The sequence below is a fragment of the Camelina sativa genome, chromosome 20, assembly GCF_000633955.1.
Source record: "Camelina sativa cultivar DH55 chromosome 20, Cs, whole genome shotgun sequence".
Lineage (NCBI taxonomy): Eukaryota > Viridiplantae > Streptophyta > Magnoliopsida > Brassicales > Brassicaceae > Camelina > Camelina sativa.
In genome coordinates this window covers 7500050-7520075 of record NC_025704.1, presented here as the reverse complement: position 1 = coordinate 7520075, position 20026 = coordinate 7500050, and the positions used below count along the sequence as shown (strand labels likewise).

At 37.3% G+C, this 20026-nt stretch overlaps 3 protein-coding genes across 4 annotated transcripts in view; 1 reads left to right on the top strand and 2 right to left on the bottom strand.

Annotated features, from left to right (window-relative positions):
* LOC104769894 (conserved oligomeric Golgi complex subunit 1-like) overlaps positions 1 to 4532 on the bottom strand; it is an 8806-nt gene extending 4274 nt beyond the window's left edge. Inside the window, exons 1-5 of one of the 2 annotated variants that reach the window (XM_010494212.2) lie at positions 2115 to 4532; positions 1189 to 1380; positions 701 to 981; positions 372 to 551; positions 94 to 262 (exon numbers count right to left, since the gene is read on the bottom strand). In XM_010494212.2, the coding sequence (XP_010492514.1) occupies positions 94 to 262; positions 372 to 551; positions 701 to 981; positions 1189 to 1380; positions 2115 to 4340 (3048 nt within the window). In that variant the 5' untranslated portion in view covers positions 4341 to 4532. The remainder of the gene's footprint in view (positions 1 to 93; positions 263 to 371; positions 552 to 700; positions 982 to 1188; positions 1381 to 2114) is intronic. The other variant, XM_019242366.1, reaches the window with a different exon arrangement.
* LOC104769892 (acetolactate synthase small subunit 1, chloroplastic-like) lies at positions 4701 to 8528 on the bottom strand. The gene is made up of 13 exons (XM_010494210.2): positions 8192 to 8528; positions 7629 to 7842; positions 7411 to 7494; positions 6965 to 7033; positions 6800 to 6883; positions 6312 to 6464; positions 6144 to 6224; positions 5924 to 6028; positions 5674 to 5796; positions 5437 to 5589; positions 5276 to 5341; positions 5078 to 5169; positions 4701 to 4980 (listed from the first exon to the last, which is right to left on the bottom strand). The coding sequence occupies exons 1-12, from the start codon at positions 8413 to 8415 to the stop codon at positions 5086 to 5088; spliced, it is 1440 nt and encodes a 479-aa protein (XP_010492512.1). The 5' UTR covers positions 8416 to 8528; the 3' UTR covers positions 4701 to 4980; positions 5078 to 5085.
* Positions 10305 to 19754, top strand: LOC104772287 (trafficking protein particle complex subunit 8-like). The gene is made up of 32 exons (XM_019241813.1): positions 10305 to 10463; positions 11079 to 11564; positions 11649 to 11743; positions 11958 to 12057; positions 12198 to 12302; positions 12430 to 12583; positions 12685 to 12805; positions 12911 to 12970; positions 13099 to 13179; positions 13279 to 13373; positions 13459 to 13609; positions 13831 to 13917; positions 14060 to 14179; positions 14247 to 14375; positions 14457 to 14554; positions 14644 to 14767; positions 14893 to 15000; positions 15227 to 15368; positions 15822 to 15932; positions 16027 to 16084; positions 16179 to 16254; positions 16694 to 16879; positions 16959 to 17069; positions 17247 to 17405; positions 17498 to 17656; positions 17923 to 18042; positions 18110 to 18238; positions 18320 to 18417; positions 18507 to 18585; positions 18671 to 18724; positions 18867 to 18979; positions 19052 to 19754. The coding sequence occupies exons 2-32, from the start codon at positions 11402 to 11404 to the stop codon at positions 19560 to 19562; spliced, it is 3897 nt and encodes a 1298-aa protein (XP_019097358.1). The 5' UTR covers positions 10305 to 10463; positions 11079 to 11401; the 3' UTR covers positions 19563 to 19754.

The window sequence follows — 20026 nt, the reverse complement described above, 5'->3', positions numbered from 1 at the left end:
GTGCTTCCCTGAAAAACAATTTGTACATGGTCTAAGATACTAAACCAGATTACAACATTGTAGCCATTAGTTAACCAAACACCAAACCCTTACCTGCATGAAAGACTTGAAAGCCCCGCCGAAATTGGAATCTTCTTCCAAATCACTTGTTTGAGATTGCTCCATGTTTGTAAATGCCTTCCATGAGTTTCTTGACGAAGCATCATTTGATGTAACAGGAACAGAGACCTTATTTGTACTTCTAGAAGACAGAGCTGGAGCGCTGCATTGACACGACACGATACGAAGACTTCTGATATCAGAAACTAGTTTTCCCAAATTTTACAAAGCCTACAAACAATGTTATTAGATGTAGAAGACGAAAATCTAACCTTATGGGAAGGTATTTGAAGCGAGGAACTGTGGAACATGGCATGATATTTGATTCTGAATTAGTTGGTAGTTTCTGCGCAGTATCTGTGTACATTCGGTTTAGTTGCACAAAGAAACCAAAGAGTACAGCATGGCGTAGGTAGGATTGTTTTTCGTTCTCCCAAAGATAAGGCTCGTACCTTTTTAGATATTCAAAAGACTAGAATCAGAGAGTGACTGAGACAGTAAACAACAAGACGATATTCCCAGGCCAGGAGCTTCTTAAAACAGCCAATATAGTAAAGATAAATATATGACATAAGTAAATATTAGGGATAAGATTTCTTACGTGAACCAGTCTATGGGATCCAACTTTTCGGTTAGTTGGGAGGTCACTCCATCAATTCGACCTCTATTGACTGACTTTGTTTTCTGTTGGTCCTGCTTTCGCCTGTAAGCCGATCTAGTGATTGTGCTCTTTGGTGTCTCCACATTGGTACTTGTATCACTCCCAGAAAGAACGTCAGATGCAAATCTCAAATCCAGCAAAATTTGTAAAACTCCTTTCTCTGAAATTTGGGGTTTGTTGGCCTCCCTGGCAGATAAGAAATCCTCATAAATAATGGTGATCTGCATTGTACAATGGAAGGTTTAAAAAATTATTCTTATAGGCAATCACTAGCTTGGTTATGTTTACCGATGAAAGTGAAAAAGTGTGAATATGAAACAAAATCTATCAAACAGCTATGAACATTTTGAAGAGAAAACCTTTTCTTGCCAGTAATATCTCTGTCGTAAATGGAAAAAAAAAAGAAGAAGTAATCAGAGACGACGCACCTTCTCCAACAGGCTTGAAGCAAATTTTTGCAAAATTGACTTATCCAGTACGTGACCTCCTATTCGATGAATTTCTTCTGATGCCCGACAAAGAAATGAAATCATATAGAGCGAAGGCAAGGATGGAAGTGATATCTTCAACTCAGACTGACTCTCGTCCTGCTCTTGCTTCACTATTGTCTCCTCCCATCCCTATATCATTCTTAAAAGATGAGCAAAGACACTACAAAATTAACCTTGCATATGACTATTGAAATGCTAGGAAGTATAAACTTTTGAANTTATTCTTATAGGTAATCACTAGCTTGGCTTTGTTTACCGATGAAACAAAATCTATCAAACAGCTATGAACATTTTGAAGAGAAAACCTTTTCTTGCCAGTAATATCTCTGTCGTAAATGGAAAAAAAAAAGAAGAAGTAATCAGAGACGACGCACCTTCTCCAACAGGCTTGAAGCAAATTTTTGCAAAATTGACTTATCCAGTACGTGACCTCCTATTCGATGAATTTCTTCTGATGCCCGACAAAGAAATGAAATCATATAGAGCGAAGGCAAGGATGGAAGTGATATCTTCAACTCAGACTGACTCTCGTCCTGCTCTTCCTTCACTATTGTCTCCTCCCATCCCTATATCATTCTTAAAAGATGAGCAAATACACTACAAAATTAACCTTGCATATGACTATTGAAATGCTAGGAAGTATAAACTTTTGAAATGCAGGAGGAAGTATAAACTATTGCATTACAACTTCAAAGAATCAGAATAGTTCAGAACTATTTCCACCAAAAACAAAGAATTTGAACATAGGACATAAGCAAACTAACTACCTCTGTCGATTGTGTCAGCTCTTTCTAAATCGATCCACAAGAGACAGCTAAGCAGAATGAATTAAAAGACAAAGGATAAAGATCATTTGTAGTTACCCTTAAAGGAGTTGTAGCAGACAATCCATCGTCACTCCTAAGATCACGCAAGAGAATAGCTGAAAGCTCATCAGATAACCACTGTATCCACAATGTATGAGCCTTGATGCACAGATCTCGCATTGTTTTATTAAGCTCTTCAAATTTTGGACTTGTCTTCTCTTCCGCTCCCAGTAATGCAGCAACAGCTAATGAAGTCTGCCTTCTAAGATCGGTATGCAATTGCTTTCCAGGGCTGTCAGCAGTGACTGTAGTATTCGAGCCAAATCTTGGTTGCTTCAACAAGGATGACAACTTATCAGAAACTGCAGTCATAGTTTCTCTACACCACAATCTTGGAGAACCAAGAATCAACGGAACATGTTTTGAGTGGTTCAAAAATGCAAACAAAAGGCGTCCCATAAATAGTGATTTCTCAATTATTATAGGAGGTGGAATTGCTTCACTGTCCTTGTTTTCTTTCTTTGCGGCAGCACAGAGAAATTCAAGTTCTTTATCTACATCTGCAAGAAGTGCTGAAACACTGTCATAACACTTATTCTGCACGTATGGGGCAAGATCCTTTAACCTTGGACCTGCCTTTTCTGACTCGAAGAAGCTTAGGAGGTCTTCCAAAACACTCTGGCAGCGCCTATCAACTGCATCTCTCATTTGGCTAACTTCAGGACCAAAGTACGCAGTTAGACAACTTTGGAAGTCGCTTTCTTCGGGGGATGACTTATTTCCGGAAATAAGACCAACTTTCTTTGCATTAGGCTCAATGAACCAGACACCACCACCTGTAGAAGGTCTGTTTAAGTATGCTTGGAAGTTGATCTTCTCACCAGTAATCTCGCTATAAGCATGAACTGAATCTGCTACATTGACGGCTTTAGCCAAATCCTCAAATCTGGAGTCGATAATAGATTTCATTCTTTCCACAAAGGCCTTCTCAAATATTTCATCCCATAGGTTCAAATCATCCGCCAGAACAAGCTCTCGGATTCTATTCCAAGGCAGCTCTACCTCAGACCCGAAAACACTTTTAAGCCAATCCAAACTACCCCTCAAGACATCTTTGCTATCCATGGTCTCCCTTATCAATTTTTCGGCTGATCCAAGCTCTGCGCCAGTAACTATAGCTTCAATCAAATGCTTCCCACTAACCTTACCGACAATCTGTCCACCGCATTCCCTCAACCAAGTCAGACAAGCCTTAGAAACGTCATTTTTATCAAGGATGACCATGACGGATTCCAACTTATCTCTGAAGGATTTCCACAACCCAACCTCCTCCTCTGGATTCGGAATTCCACCAAACAGTTGAGAAGCTGGAGGGGTACTCAAGATTGTTTTATAAAATAGAGGCATATCAGTCAAGGCTTGCAAGAAGAGTTCCCCAACTTGTCCAACTGTAACCTGAATCACACTTAACACATCACAAAACACTGAAACGACCTCACCAGCATCCTCACCAGTACAAGCATTCAACTTTTGCAAAATCCAAGTCTTCCTCGAGTCTAGAAACAACTCAAGCACTTGCTCCGGATCAAGCTCATCAACCACCGAAACGGCAGTTAAGGCGTCGACATAAGCTCCCAATCCTAAACCTGGATCCAGAAGCCGCTCATGACTTCTCTGCGAAATCTGAGCCTTAAAACTCTCTACTATCTGCCATTGGTGTTCTAATAGTGGAAAATTCGCTAACAGCTTACTCTGATCTACCTCAGGTGCATCACCACCGCCACATCCCTCCAACTTAACCAGTCTCTGCTGCACATGCTGAGCACGCATGTACCTCCCAGCAGCTTCTAGAAACATCGACTCATCAAGGCATCCCCAAATATTCTCAGGCGTATCAACCAGATACTTAACACGACAAGCGATCCCATAGACATTGACTCGGAATGGGTTGGGGCTAGCGAGCTTAGGAGTTTCCGCAACAGAAGAAGATGAAAGCGATCGAATGTTACCGTGGATCGAAGATATATTGGTTGAGATCGACTCACATAGCGACTTCATATGCACAATCGAGTCAGCTGAGTCGATTAGATCACGGTACCTAGTCCCAACAAGTTGCCGAAGCTCCTCTTTCTTATCCTCGATGTTCTTCCTAGTCGCCGACTCCACATTTCGAATCTCTGACATTGGCTTCGTACGAAATAGAGACTCAGCATCTCGTTGTCCACCTCCGCTACTGCCGGCGGCGGGACGGTATTCTCCGGTGGAAGCTGATGACATTCTCATGGTTTCTCGAGCGTGCCTCTTCGTGTTTGTTCTTTCGAGTAGTCAATACATCATAGCTTCCACTCTACTGAAGAAGAAGAGAGACAACAACACAGATCTGATCTCGGATCTGGGAAAGCTTTGCCTCAGATTCACAAGTAGAATCCCCTCTGAACGAATTAAGATCTATTTTTTTTAGTTTCTGCCATTGTTGCGATGAAAGACGACGAGAAATTAAACGTTTACTGAATATTACAACTTTGCCCCTGTTTTTTGGTTCGCAAGAGAAGGACTCTAATCAAAATCAAACCGGTCCGGTACAGTTATAAATTAATTGGTTCAATTAAAGATCGATGGTTATGCAAAACATGTCTCCCACAATTCGATTAATATTTTTCCCCTTACCAACCAAGTTTTATACAAGTCTTTGAAAGCTACAACACATATAACTGGACAATCTAGAAATAGTGGTTTTACATTTGAGAAAAGCATTCAAAGCTAAGAAACAAACATGCTTATTATTTATTTAGTTCTCTAAATAAGTCCTCCTATAACAACATCAAACGCCATGACTCCTGGAGGAAGCAATCAGTCACAGATGCTGAAACAAGATGCAGTCCTCGACTAGTCTACACGAACGGTGAAGCTTGTGGCAAGTCCTCTACACAAGAAGATCCATTGATATATAACTTAGATGGTGATGCAAAACGACAACAATGCATGATGCATCTTTGACTGTTAAAGAGATTACTACTCACCTTTGGAACTACAAAGGAAGAGAGAATCCACGAAGATAAGTCGAATCCACTCCAGATTCTCTTACCAATGCCACTCTTCCTGTCCGAGCCACCTTCCATTTGTAGAAAACACAAACCATAAGAATCGCCAAATCAAGTTTCAAACGCAGAAGCGATTGTGTCTGTGAAGAGATGAGAGAAGAAGCTTTGTTTAGTTACCTCACAGATTCCATAGACCTCTAACTGCGTTTGTAGTGCAGCCATTTTTCTGAGATCCCCCGCAACCTGCAAATCGATGATTACATCAGCTACTAGATCAGAAAATTCAGAAAGGTTTCAGCTCTTTCTTGTAATTTTTTAGGGAGATATGATATTAGCACCTCAAGGGTGATAGTATGATCAGAGACATCAATGGCCTTAGCACGGAAAACTTGAGCAATATCTAGAATATCTCTCCTTGTAGAAGTTTGAGCTGCTACTTTGATGAGCATCAGTTCTCGCTCCGCAAATGGCATGTGGGTAATATTATGGACCTAGAAAACGCAATCAAAGGGAAACGTTACTAGACCCATAAAATGAACACCCAACTATACTATGGTTTTGAACCATTTGCTCACCTCGTGAAGATCAATCAACTTCTGAAGCTGCCTAACCAATTTGTCTATATGATCATCAGTTCCGGGGATAACTGTCGTAATCCGAGATAAGCCTTCTTTCTCAGCAGGACCAACAGCTAGACTCTAGAGCAATAAAAAATGATAACTTTCAAATACTCTTGGCAGAAAAGAGGAGAGCAAGTAAGTATTCACATAACTAAAAGCAAGTATGTATTCACATAACTAAAAGCAAGCATATGTGTATAATAACCTGGATGTTATAACCCCTCCTAGAGATAGCGCCGGTTATTAGATTAAGAACTCCCGGTGAGTTCGCTACAAGTATAGATAACGTGTGGGACCGGTTTCCACTCGACTGCAATAAGTCAAAACAGTTTTATCTTTCATTTTGACATCCAGTTTCTCAGAATGTTCTGGATCAACAAGAAAATTATATAAAACGAATGCAGTAACCAAGAAATATATCTTACATCTTCTTCGTATACCATCCCCCAATGAGCGTCAAGGACCGGTTTGAAATTTTCATAGGGTTCCACTGGATAAACGTCACCCTAAAACAAAGTATTAGCTGATCTTGATCAATCCACTGGCGCTTAGATATGTACAGAGAGAAATAAATTAGCTAATTTATCCTATACCCCCGATGATGCATTGCCATTTCCAGTCATTGCTAGCTTTGTTTTCTCTGTAACAGTCTCATGAGGCGGTTGCTTCAAATGAAGTGAGCATGATGCCGCTGAAAATCTCCAAAACGGAGCGGTTTCTCCCATCTTTTCCCGTCTCAGAGCAATCTAGAGGTTAACAGTATACGACAACAGTTAGGAATATAAACGAATGAGACATTGGCTCTGAACGTTAGAGTATCCTGAGACTTACCAAAGGAACTTCCGAGTGTTCTATGTGTGACATAATAGACAAAATAAATAAATAAAGGCTACAAGTGGCTACAAGTATGATACATGTGAGTCCAACCGTTCAAACAAACTTTTCCAAGACATATGTATATGTAGACATTTAGTGCCAAATGTTGTTGACAATTAAGAAGGAATAGAGCAAATAGTGGATGCTGTTGACAATTAAGAAGGAATGGGGAAAATAGTGGTTGCTTTTGACATTGAAAGATTACCTTCCCTGTTCTCGCGATTTCTTTTATTCCAAACTTCTCTAAGTTTCTCTCAAGTGCAACCATTTTTCCTGGGTCTCCAGTTACCTAAGAAATGAAAAATTGAACTTATTAGAACCATATTGAGCATATGATCTAAGTACCTCTAAAATGAAGAAAAGGTCTTACCTCAATCGTTAGAGAGTGCTCCGAGGTATCCACGATTTTTGCTCTAAAGATATCCATCAACCACATGATCTGTAGTACATGAAAATTTCACTAGAAACCTTTTTATAACATAGCCTGATCTACATCCTTGAGATTTGGCGAAACTTCTTAATCATAAAAAGAAATCTCCTTATTGTGACTCCATTCAAAACATGGAAGGAAACCTCTTCTCATCTATATCCTTGTGATTTTAATGTGATGTGACTAATCATCAGAGAATGAAGACTCTTTACCATGACTCAATTAATCATAAAGAATAAAAGCTTCCTTTCATCCATCTCCTTAACGTTTTTCAATGTGACTGCATTAATATAGTACCCAAGAAAACCAACTTTGACCATCCACCCAAATTTTAGAATTAAGTTCGAGTTCGAGTGTAGTTCCTTCTTGCAAAAAGTATTCTTTACCTCTGAACGGGTGCTTGGATCAGCATTAAGTTTAATGAGCATAAGTTCACGTTCAACATGCGGCTCCTTGGAGAGATCTTCCACCTGAGCAAACCATAATGAGTGCAAGATTAGAGTCATAAAAAACTATTTACATCTCCTGTTGCGTGCCTAAGATCAAAGAAACTGTTAACCAAAAGCAAAAAATAATAAAGTTAAAGAGAGAACAACATGAAAACCTTGATGACATTGACGATTTTGTTAAGCTGTTCTACAACTTGTTGCAGGACTTTGTCTGTCCCAAGAACAACTATAGTAAACAAAGCCTTGTCTTCATTCAACCCCACGGCAAGGGACTCAATATTATATCCTCTCCTAGCAAACACTCCAGCTATCCTGTTTATTATACCGCTCTCATCACCCACAAACACCGAGATGGTATGTCTCCTTACTCTGAAAAGAAAAATTCATACAATTCAAAGTCATGATTAAGAAAAAAACTATCTGATCAAACATTTAGCGGTAAAGAATCTTCTTTGATGTTGACCAAACATTTTCAATTCCAAATACTGGAAAAAGGGAAGATCTACACTATTACTCATAAAACAAAGCTTGAAACTTTTAGTGACCAACATTGCTGTTCAAGCCATACCAAAAGAAACTGAAGACCAGAACACTAACAAACAACAATTTAATCAATTGTAGAAATTGGAGAGGGAGGAAGAGAAAAGACTAATTTTTTTATCTAAACCAAATTCACGCCATCAACAAAAAGCTTTTGTCACTTATGACTGAAACGAACCTATCACAAGCTCTGGGAGATATAGACTGAGCAGTGGTGATGGCTTTATCAGTTGAAGCAGAGGATAGAACAGTGGCATTCCTCATCTTTCTCCCATCGATGATCTGAGTTACTTTGACTGAGTTGGGGGATTTTGGTGGAAAGCCATAAACTTTGTTCTGGTTCTGGAAGTGAACATGAGATGGGTACAATGAAGCAGCCGTAGCCGTCGCCGCCGTCGCCATTGCTGGGGGAGAGTAAGAGTGCTGGAGGCGGAAAACAGGGAGAAAGAAGAGAGAAAGAAAGTGTGGAACTTTGGGTGTAAAAAAAAAAAGGGCACCTTTGGTTGGCTGCGAGTGGAGAAGATCTTGTTGTGTAGGACAAAAATATTTAAACGTTTTTTAATGTTTAATATTTACTAGACATTGTTTTTTTTGTTTTTTTTTCGTTTACACGTATTTGCTAAAATATCTCATTTGGTAAGGCTTTGTTTATGCAGCTTGTGTATGTTTAAAGTCTTTGTTTTACTGACAAAAAAATAATCGGATACAATTCCTATTTTGGAAATCTGGTCTTTTGAAAAATAATTATACTAAAAAAGTAGGATTAAGAGCAACTGAATGGTCTTTTATTTTTGGCAGCAACAAGTTGTGTCTTGTATACCTACTTATGCCACCATCACACATAGTTTACATGAATCATAATTACTCATATAGTCATATCTATACTAGTATTTTTGCAGCAATTTTTGCTCAAAAATACTTTTTGAAAAGTTTTTACATTTAATGCATTGACTTTAATATTAGTTACCAAAACTTCAAAATTAATTATAGGTAAGATTTAAAAAAATAAAGAAATCTTTCTACCTCATTTAAACATAAATATATGATTCCCTTTCATTTTTTATTTGAATTTATATTTAAATTATTTTGAATTATTCTATAATACATTTAGTTATAAAAAATTGTGATTTTTTCCTGCATATGATGTAATACAAAAATTTAAAAATGGACATATATTACTCAATAGATGAATAAAAAATACGGGTACAATATCCACCATCGTCTAAAAAATTGGGCAATGGTTCAGAGTCATACTATAAAAGAGACCAAAATGATTTCGAATACAAATGAGTAGAAACCTTGATTTATCAGGCATTCAAACTTTAAAAACTTTTATTTGGTTTATTCCGGTTCTTTATTTTACAGATTTTTAAAAGGTTAAATATGAAAATATTTAAAACTTTTAAAAAGTTAAATATGATAAATATTATAAATATTAAATATTAAAAATTAAAAATAAATATTAAAAATTAAGATGATATAATGTGAGTTAAAATATCTCGGGACGGGGTTATATAGCGGGACGGGTTTTATCGATATTTATATAAATTAAAAAAATATCATTAATTCGGTGTTAGGATAAAACATCATTTCATTATTTTGTTAACATTGTAAGTATTAGAGAATATACATATCTAATTAAATTGATTAAATAAATCTTATGTAAAAAATAAATTCTATTGAGGTATTATATGGTTTATTTAACAATTATTATATAATTATAGCATATTTAACCAACAAATAAAACTTATAATTTAAATATTTTAGTTATAAATAATTTTGCCCCACGGTATACCGCGGGTCCTATTCTAGTATCCAACATATCATAAGCAATTGTTTGCCTCATAAAAACTGTATTAAAAAAAATCAAAAGTTATTAGTGTTTTTATTGAGTTTAGTACAGTAGTATTTTTCATTTATATGTACCTCGAGCTATTACACAAGTTTTACATTGGTTTTGTTCCAAATTAAAAAAAAAAAAAACAGATGTTATACTCAAAATTTCAAAACTTAAATAGTTTTTTTCTTCATTAAACTTAATAGTTTTTTTATACACATATGAGAAGCACAGTTTATTACGAAGTTTCTAACTCGTTGCATTTCTAATGTTGACGTACGTATTACTTGCACCCACACACATGGTTTCAGTAATCAGTATTGCACCCACACACATGGTTTCAGTATTACTTGCACCCAAACACATGGTTTCAGTATTACTTGCACCCAAACACATGGTTTCAGTACGTATTACAATAAAGAACTTATACGTGCATTGTCGTTTTCATATTACGAAACTTTCGATCACTAAATAGTAATACTGAAACCATGTGTGTGATTAAGGGTCAATTTGGAGAAAAAAATATGGATTCAAACTTACTTTGTTGCATTAATTAGCTAAATCGTCTAAAAAGGGGTGGAAACATCAGGCTAATCCCTTATGGGGTTCATTTGTAAGTCACTCATCAGAACTTTCATATATTGATTGATTGCCACTTTTTTATCTGTGAAAGAAATATAATAAAGTGTTTCGGGCCACAAACTTGGATTTGCTCTTAATTACTGGGGACAATATGTCAATATCGTGGAGGTAGAGCTGTAAAGACTAGCTTCTGGCTGCTAGTTCTCGTGTCATTTGCTCTTAAACATTCTCGGGATGTTTAAAAGCCCAAATATAAAACCAAACGAGATGAAGTTGCTTTCTCGGGTGAATCCACTGGAGTTCCTGTTTGTTATTTCCCGAGTTTAATCTCTATTTTATAGATTTGGTTAGTGCCAATGCTTAATATGTAACATTTGCTTCTTCCATCAACTATTTGTTTCTCCAAGATGTGGTTCTGATGTTACCATGCTTGCTTCAAGTACTCTTTTTAAGACTCAAAAGGTCTCAAAGTTTATGGTGATTCTGACTCCTTTAGGTTTGCATTTCGATCATTTAACAATTTTTATGGATAATAATAATTCACGTACTCTATATTTCTTTCTCCTTGTGTAAATAAATGTCCATCAAGTCGAAGAAGCTTCTCATTGTGCCCACTTTTTTTCTACGTCTAAAAATATATGGGCAGGATTGCAATTGTGACCTAAATTAAAGGGCCAATTACATAAAATGAATAGATGAAATTGGGTCTGTCGTCCATGTCGCTTCAATCTACCTACAGCTCTCTGCGTCGATCTCGATCCCGATAACGATCATCCCCTCCAATTCTCCGGTGATTTCACCCTACTCGTCGCTTTATTCGTTCTGCACACTCCGCCGTTTACCGGGGAGATCGTCAAATCCTATCCATACCAAGCCCTGACGACGGCGTCGAAGCTCTGATTGTCTTAAAAAGGAGGCGATCTAGGTATTGATTTGAGGAGTTTTTGAGAGTGTTAGGGGAACGGAAGAATGGTGGAACCAGTGAACTCTTCGCTTGGGAAAATGCTCTTGGACGAAGTTAGTCCAGTGGTCATGGTTCTATGTACGCCCCTTGTTGAAGAGACGTTCCTCAAGAATGGTCTATCCTTTGTCGAAACGCTTAAGCCATTCTGCAACTTTAGTAACATCGATGGTGAAATTTCCTGATTTGATTGCCAAAATTTGTGATTCTGTCTAACTTGACGATTCTAATTGTGGTTTTTTTGTTGTGGTGCAGTGCCTGTTCGGACATCAAGTGATCAGCTTTATAGGCTAAAGAAGTTCACATTGAGATTGTTTTATGCCTCTGATATTAGACAACCAAACGTAGAGGTATGTAAAAATTTGATTTTGTAACTAGTTCTTTACTCAGCAACAATGTGGGTTCACCTTTTAAACTGAGAATATGTATTGAAATCATTACCTATTTCTACCAAGAACACAACTTGAAAGAAGATGGGGTATGCTCGTATTTGTAGTACCTTCTCCAGTCTGTATCTGTTGTGTTGTTGAGCTCAAATTTTGATTTATGTTTACTTATGGTTAGGTTGCAAAGCAACGGCTAGAACAGGTTATTAGTCTAGCTGGGGAGAAGGATTTTCAGGATTTAAAATCTGACCCTCCTCAAATTACTGATATACTCTCTAGTAAGTCTCTACTCATCAAGTGTGCTTTTGTGATCATACGATGGCTTTGTTTATTCTTACCTTCATGCGCTAGTTCTTTTTAGTAATCCAGAAGTCGAATTCTCTAACTTGTTGCTTTTCTAATGCTTTCCTCCCTGCAGATCCTGAGTCTGAAATCGCACCCACATGGTTTCAGTATTACAATAAAGAACTTATACGTACATTGTCTTTTTCAGACCACGAAGCTTTTGATCATCCTGTGGCTTGTAAGACATTACATGGGTTTTAGAAAATCATTGTTGTTGTCTTCTCTCTTTAAACTAGGTTTGCCGATCTATTATGTTTTCATAGAGTTTTCTGTTGACTACCAAATAATTTGAAATGTGCTTTCAGGTCTCTTGGTTGTTTCATCAAAAGACGAAGAACCTATACATAAATTTGTACATCTTTTCAACTCCAATAGATTACCTAATGATGGTGCAATGGACCCAAATATTTTGAAGCATTACTTGTTGGTGCATGACAATCAAGATGCAACAACAGAGAGGTATCTGTTCCTTATCCCCTCGTGTATGATATGATTTTCGTCATAATTTTGTAGGTGTCAAATGTAATGTTGTAGTTGACTGGATGCTAATTCTTCTGTAGAACGTCTAAAGTTCTGTCTGAGATGAGAAGTCAATTTGGGAATAATGAATGCAACCTACTTTGCACTAATTCATCTAAAGAGGGGAATGTGGAACATCAGGCTAATCCTTGGGCTTCATTTGTAAGTCACTCATCAGAACTTTTATACAGCGTATTTTTCAAGGCTCATTCATCAATCCATGTCAATTTTGTAAGTCATTATGTTAATTACCAATTATTCTGAAAGAAATCAAGTGTTTCTGCCGACAAACTTGGATGTGCTCTCACTGGTGACGATATTGTGGAGGTATTTTTAAAATCTCTTGGCAGCTAGTTCTTGAGTAGCATTCTCTTGCTGATTAGATTCACATCTTTCAACAGTTTTGGAATGTTTTAACCTATGGTTTTACTTTTCCTGGCATATTTTTGGAGCAGATCAAAGATCTGATGCAAGAGTTTGCTTCCAGGCATATAATTCCTTACATGGAGCAGAAAGTTCGAGAACTTAATCAACAGGTTAGCTTTAGATATTCTAACGAGTTATTTGTTTGCTTTACTTAGGCTTCTGTTGTGTTCTTTCCTTGTCGTTTAGTTTGCATTTTGTTGTGTCACCAGATTTCTGCAACAAGAAAAGGTCTAAGAAACCAGATAAAAAACTTATGGTGGAGAAAAGGAAAGGACGATGGTCCGGATGCGACCAAAGGTTCAATGTATGCGTTCTTGAACTCCTTGCTCCTTTTATGATTACCTTAACATAATTCTAAGCTCTAACGATTTTGCTTCCACTTTTTGAAGGTATACCTGTAGCTCCACTGAATCTCAAATTAGAATTTTGGGTGACTACGCCTTCATGTTGCATGATTATGAACTTGCATTGTCAAGCTATCGATTGATATCAACAGATTACAAGCTCGATAAAGCTTGGAAGCACTATGCCGGTGTTCAGGTAGCTTCACATTTCTGTAACAATGTTTATGTAAATGTGTTCCTGTGGCATTATTTTTAATCAATTCGTCATGTCTTTAGAAACTTACATAGAGTATAGGTTCGCCATTTTTTTTCACTTTATGTCCTGTGGTTGCTTCAATAGTTCATCATCGATTGGCCATTTTTTTTTTTTTTTTGCTAAAATTCGGACTACTCATCTTTTCATTTGATGTTTGGAAGGAAATGATGGGACTTGCATATTTCATCTCAGACCAGTCCAAAAAGGAAGCTGAGTACTGCATGGAAAATGCATTCAGCACCTATATGGTATGTCTTATAACTCACACTTTGATCTGTAACAGTTCTTTTAGTGAATGACCACCAATTACTTGAATTGGTGTTTATTATAAGCAAAACATAAGTAATTTTCACGCGGTTGTCTTAAACATGCTTTAAAAATTTCGTGCAGAAACTTGGGAAGTCTGGCTTCCAAAATGCTACGAGATGTGGGCTCTGGTGGGCAGAGATGCTAAAGGCTAGAGATCAGCACAAAGAAGCTGCTTCTGTTTACTTCCGCATATGTGGAGAGGTGCTTCTTTTTATGCCTTCAGGCAATATACATATTGTACAATTGCTAACTTCTACTTATTTTGCAGGAACCCTTGCACGCTGCAGTCATGTTGGAGCAAGCTTCTTACTGTTTCGTGTTAACTAAGCCAGCGATGCTACACAAGTATGGATTTCATCTAGTTCTCTCAGGAGACCACTATAAAAGTTGTGATCAGGTACATGTCACTTTGCTGAAAGAGCTCAAGCTTCGTATATGATTTGCATTCTAAAGAACATACATTGTGTGCCTTTTCCAGGTTAACCATGCAATTCGTACATACAGAAGTGCAATCTCTGTTTATAAATCAACTACATGGAGCCATATCAAAGACCATGTATATTTTCATATTGGACAGTAAGTTTTAAATGTGGTAAATGTAGGTCTTGTGAGATGTGAAGTTTAGAAATTATGGTCTGAAACTTGCTATGAAATTACTTGTTCAGATGGTATGCAATTGTTGGGATGCATGATGTTGCAGTTAGAAACATGCTCAAAGTACTGGACTGTGGCTACCAATCTAAGGCAACCCAAGAGATTTTTCTCAGGGACTTTTTCAACATTGTTAAGGTGCCTAGCCTGTACTTTAGGTCTAATATGCTCTATGAAGCTTCTAAGAAAGAAAGATAGCGCTTACAATAGTTTCTTAGTTTATAGAACACTGTTTTTATTTTCACTTTTCTGTCATTTTAAAGAAAACTGGAATGAAGCATGAGGTGGTGGGACTTCAACTTCCAGTTATTAACATGTCGTCTCTTCAAGTTATATTTGAAGACCATCGCACTTATGCATCTCAAGCTTCTGTAAGTTTCGTATTCACTCTTTGGAAGTATGTACATATTGCTACACACCATAGTCTTCCTAGGATGTATACTCCATTATGAACAACATAATTCGCATCAGATTGGTTAAGATTCTTGGATTACTTGCAATTAAGTAATCTTTATGCATCATTCAGTTGTTTTCTTTTCATTAATGGTGAGTGTGCATCTTCTGAGTACCACTATAATTCACATGTCTTATGGTCAGGCTCTTGTAGAAGAGAGCATCTGGCAATCACTGGAGGATGATATCATTCCATCATTAAATTCTGGCAAGTCAAACTGGCTGGAGTTACAGTCAAAGCTTCTGCCAAAGAAATACAAAGACTCAAATGTTTGTGTCGCTGGAGGTATGAAGGTTGTTGTTAGCTGCATTTGCTGTTTACCTCAATCACACACAATATTCTTTACAATTATCCTGCATTTAACTTATATTGAAATCTGAAGGCAAAAATAAGGCAATCTCGTCGATCTAAAATAAGCACAGCTATGTCCAAAATCTGTTTTGCCTTATGGTGCCAGCAGCAGGATATTTCAATTTAATCTACGGTCTTGATTTGACTATTTGAAATGAATATCTTTGAAACGACTAGCTTTGGTACTTATGCATGGAGATATGGAAGAGTGAGAGAGAGGGAGTATCATGTTTCTTTATTTGTGACATCATAGTATCTGTAAATGTTATCACTTGAAAGGAAGGGAAAATTTCTTTTGGATCTGATATTCTGGTGTAGCATCTCTGAACTTTTTTGTATTTGTGGATTCTTACTTGCTTGTTTTTCATTGTTTTCCATTGTTTTCAGAGTCAGTGAAAGTGGATCTGGAGTTTAGGAATCCATTGCTAATATCTACTTCCATAACAAGCGTGTCTCTCATCTGTGAACTTTCCGCAAATTCTGATGACGTAAAATTAGGTATGCTGTTTCTGTTATTTGATGTTCACTTTAATTTTTTACATCCTTCATTTTGTATATGCGAAACTTATCTCCACATTTGGACTTTGTTAAGTAAATAATGAGCCAAGTAGCTCAAGCTTGGGTCCTGAGAGTTCCACAGGACATAATCAGTAAGCAGCTAATCTCCGAAGTCTGGTTTCTGTCAATTTTTTTACTTGTATATTTGAATGATAAACTGTGCCATCTATGTCAACAATACCACAGGGTTACAACCTCTGGTGTTTCTTCTTTCACTTCGTCTGAAGTGGATTTCACATTAGGTGGAGGCGAGAAAAAATTGGTTAGTCTGCTAAATTAGATACTAGTATTATAATATTTAAAATTTTCCTCTACCTGAAGTTTTCCATCTTGTGTATATAGTAAACAATGTTCTTTAAAGTCTTGGTGTTTCACTTGTAGTTGGTCTTTACTCTACTTTATCAAAATTTTGAATTGCATGTGTTTTCATTTCAGAAGAAAATTATGAAATAATTGCTTGGTCAAATTGTGCTAAGAAACTAATTAACAAGTCGTACTCTATTATTGCCAAGTTATTGAAAATTTGAGACTATGGCCTCATTGCTACTAACCTTGATTGAACACACAATGTTGAATTTCCTTGATCTTTTGTAAATTTTGATTATTATATCTTCCTTTTGCTTACTGTATCTCCTTGGCGAAGTTCTGAGGATTTATGTAGCTTGTTACGCCTTACTTATGGTTTTGATTTTTTCTTGTAGGTGAGACTCACTGTTACCCCTGGTGAAGAAGGTATTCTCAAAATTGTCGGTGTAAGGTGGGAGTTGTCTGGCTCCATCGTAGGTGTGCATTACTTCCAGTCTGTGCCTGTAAAGGCAAAAAATGCCAAAGGAAGAAGGAAAAACAAACTTACACCCACTGATGCCTTGAAATTTTTAGTCATCAAGGTGCAAATTTTTCCTCCATAATTTTTTTTTTTTAATGATTTGTTGCGACCTCTTAAGTTTAGAAATTTGGAATGTGCAGAGTCTACCCAGGCTTGAGGGTTCAATTGATCATCTGCCTGAGAAATTGTATGCTGGAGATCTACGTTATCTTGTTTTAGAGTTGAGAAATAAGTCAGAATCCCCAATAAAGGTAGTTTTCTTTTACTGATCAACCGTTTTGTTCTGCAATTGTGTGGCTGTTATCTATGAATTTGGTTTGTTGTCTGGTTTATCATATTTATTATTCTTGCTTGATGATTAGATAATGTGATGCGCTAAATATCCATTGGCTTATTCTTGTGCTAACAAAGTCCGTCTGTCATTGCAGAATCTTAAAATGAAAATTAGCCATCCAAGATTTGTAAGTCCTGGAAACTATAAAGAAGAGCTGACAACCAAATTTCCAGATTGCTTAAAGAAGGGCGATGAACAAAATATTCTTCAGCCTGAAACAAATAGAACAAGTAGTGTATTTGCATTTCCAAAGGTCTGTGGCAAACCTTCTCTTCAAGCCACAAAGGCGAATGTGCATTTGAGGTTATTCTAACTAACATTGTTTTGAATGCTGATCTCATTCAGGATGTATCACTGCAAGGAGACGGATCTTTAAGGTGGCCTCTTTGGCTTCGAGCTGCCACCCCAGGAACGATATATTTGTATTTTACAATATACTATGAGATGGAAAATGTATCAAGCATCATGAAATACCGCACCCTAAGGATGCATTATAATTTGCAGGTGAATTTTGTAGGCCGCATTTTTAAGAATTTGANAGGAAATGATGGGACTTGCATATTTCATCTCAGACCAGTCCAAAAAGGAAGCTGAGTACTGCATGGAAAATGCATTCAGCACCTATATGGTATGTCTTATAACTCACACTTTGATCTGTAACAGTTCTTTTAGTGAATGACCACCAATTACTTGAATTGGTGTTTATTATAAGCAAAACATAAGTAATTTTCACGCGGTTGTCTTAAACATGCTTTAAAAATTTCGTGCAGAAACTTGGGAAGTCTGGCTTCCAAAATGCTACGAGATGTGGGCTCTGGTGGGCAGAGATGCTAAAGGCTAGAGATCAGCACAAAGAAGCTGCTTCTGTTTACTTCCGCATATGTGGAGAGGTGCTTCTTTTTATGCCTTCAGGCAATATACATATTGTACAATTGCTAACTTCTACTTATTTTGCAGGAACCCTTGCACGCTGCAGTCATGTTGGAGCAAGCTTCTTACTGTTTCGTGTTAACTAAGCCAGCGATGCTACACAAGTATGGATTTCATCTAGTTCTCTCAGGAGACCACTATAAAAGTTGTGATCAGGTACATGTCACTTTGCTGAAAGAGCTCAAGCTTCGTATATGATTTGCATTCTAAAGAACATACATTGTGTGCCTTTTCCAGGTTAACCATGCAATTCGTACATACAGAAGTGCAATCTCTGTTTATAAATCAACTACATGGAGCCATATCAAAGACCATGTATATTTTCATATTGGACAGTAAGTTTTAAATGTGGTAAATGTAGGTCTTGTGAGATGTGAAGTTTAGAAATTATGGTCTGAAACTTACTATGAAATTACTTGTTCAGATGGTATGCAATTGTTGGGATGCATGATGTTGCAGTTAGAAACATGCTCAAAGTACTGGACTGTGGCTACCAATCTAAGGCAACCCAAGAGATTTTTCTCAGGGACTTTTTCAACATTGTTAAGGTGCCTAGCCTGTACTTTAGGTCTAATATGCTCTATGAAGCTTCTAAGAAAGAAAGATAGCGCTTACAANTCATGTCAGGGACCCTCAGCTCAGGTAAGCGAAAATCCTCTTTCAGGGACATAAATCTTATGCGCTAGAGATTTTCTGAAAGTATATATTACTCTCTTAAACACATATCACTTCACTGGTAACTTCATCGGAACTGTAGTGAACTTAAATTTGTATGATGAAACAGGCAAGTCCAAATACTGTTGACTTCATTCTAATCTCTCGCCTGGAAAAAAGCAGCAATCCGTCAGCAGTTTCTGATTTACCAAAGATAATGTCTCACCATTCATGTCACAATAGGTAAGACTATCTGCAAATGTGTCTTAGTTTTCAAACCTATTTGCCACTTATAATCCCCTTGTTCAATTACAGTATCAGAAGCTCGAGCCCGCTGTCGTGGTCACTAGACGGTCCCCGAACCATACACCACGACTTTTCCACCTCCTTGTGTGAAGTAAAACTAAAAATGGTAATCAGAAACACATCTGATGGATTATCATCTGTGACCATCAACACCATTGATTGTCTACCAGACGCAGCAGTACCAACTCCTTCCTCTGGAAACCAATCCGGCTGGCGCTACGTGCAACCCGTAACAGAGGAAATGAAACTAACTTCAGATGTCATGGGAAGCCGTCTGGGCAAACCGCCTTCTTCCATGGAAAGCTCACCTCCTTTCATATGGTCAGGTTTAAGTTCCACAAAGGTCCAAATCCAGCCATTATCCACAACCGAGATCCCGCTGCAGATATCAGTTTTCTCTCCAGGTATCTACGATCTCTCTTCATATAAACTTAACTGGGAGCTTTCTGAGCATGGAAGTGCATCAACAGGGATATGTCAAGGATATCCTTATTACCTTACTGTTCTTCAGTCTGAGTAAGCTTTTCTAGATCTCTCTAATGGCTGGATGTGTCCAATATTAAAGCATGAGAGTATTCTATTATGATGTGCCATTGTCCTCTTGTGTATTCATTTTGATGGTTTATGTATACGTCTGAATTTTCAAATTTTGATTGTAGTAACTTACTACTAGTAAGTTTGTTGTCAAGAAATTGTTTTTGTAGGAAAAAGATGAATTTNAATGTCTCACCATTCATGTCACAATAGGTAAGACTATCTGCAAATGTGTCTTAGTTTTCAAACCTATTTGCCACTTATAATCCCCTTGTTCAATTACAGTATCAGAAGCTCGAGCCCGCTGTCGTGGTCACTAGACGGTCCCCGAACCATACACCACGACTTTTCCACCTCCTTGTGTGAAGTAAAACTAAAAATGGTAATCAGAAACACATCTGATGGATTATCATCTGTGACCATCAACACCATTGANTGTAAGTTTCGTAT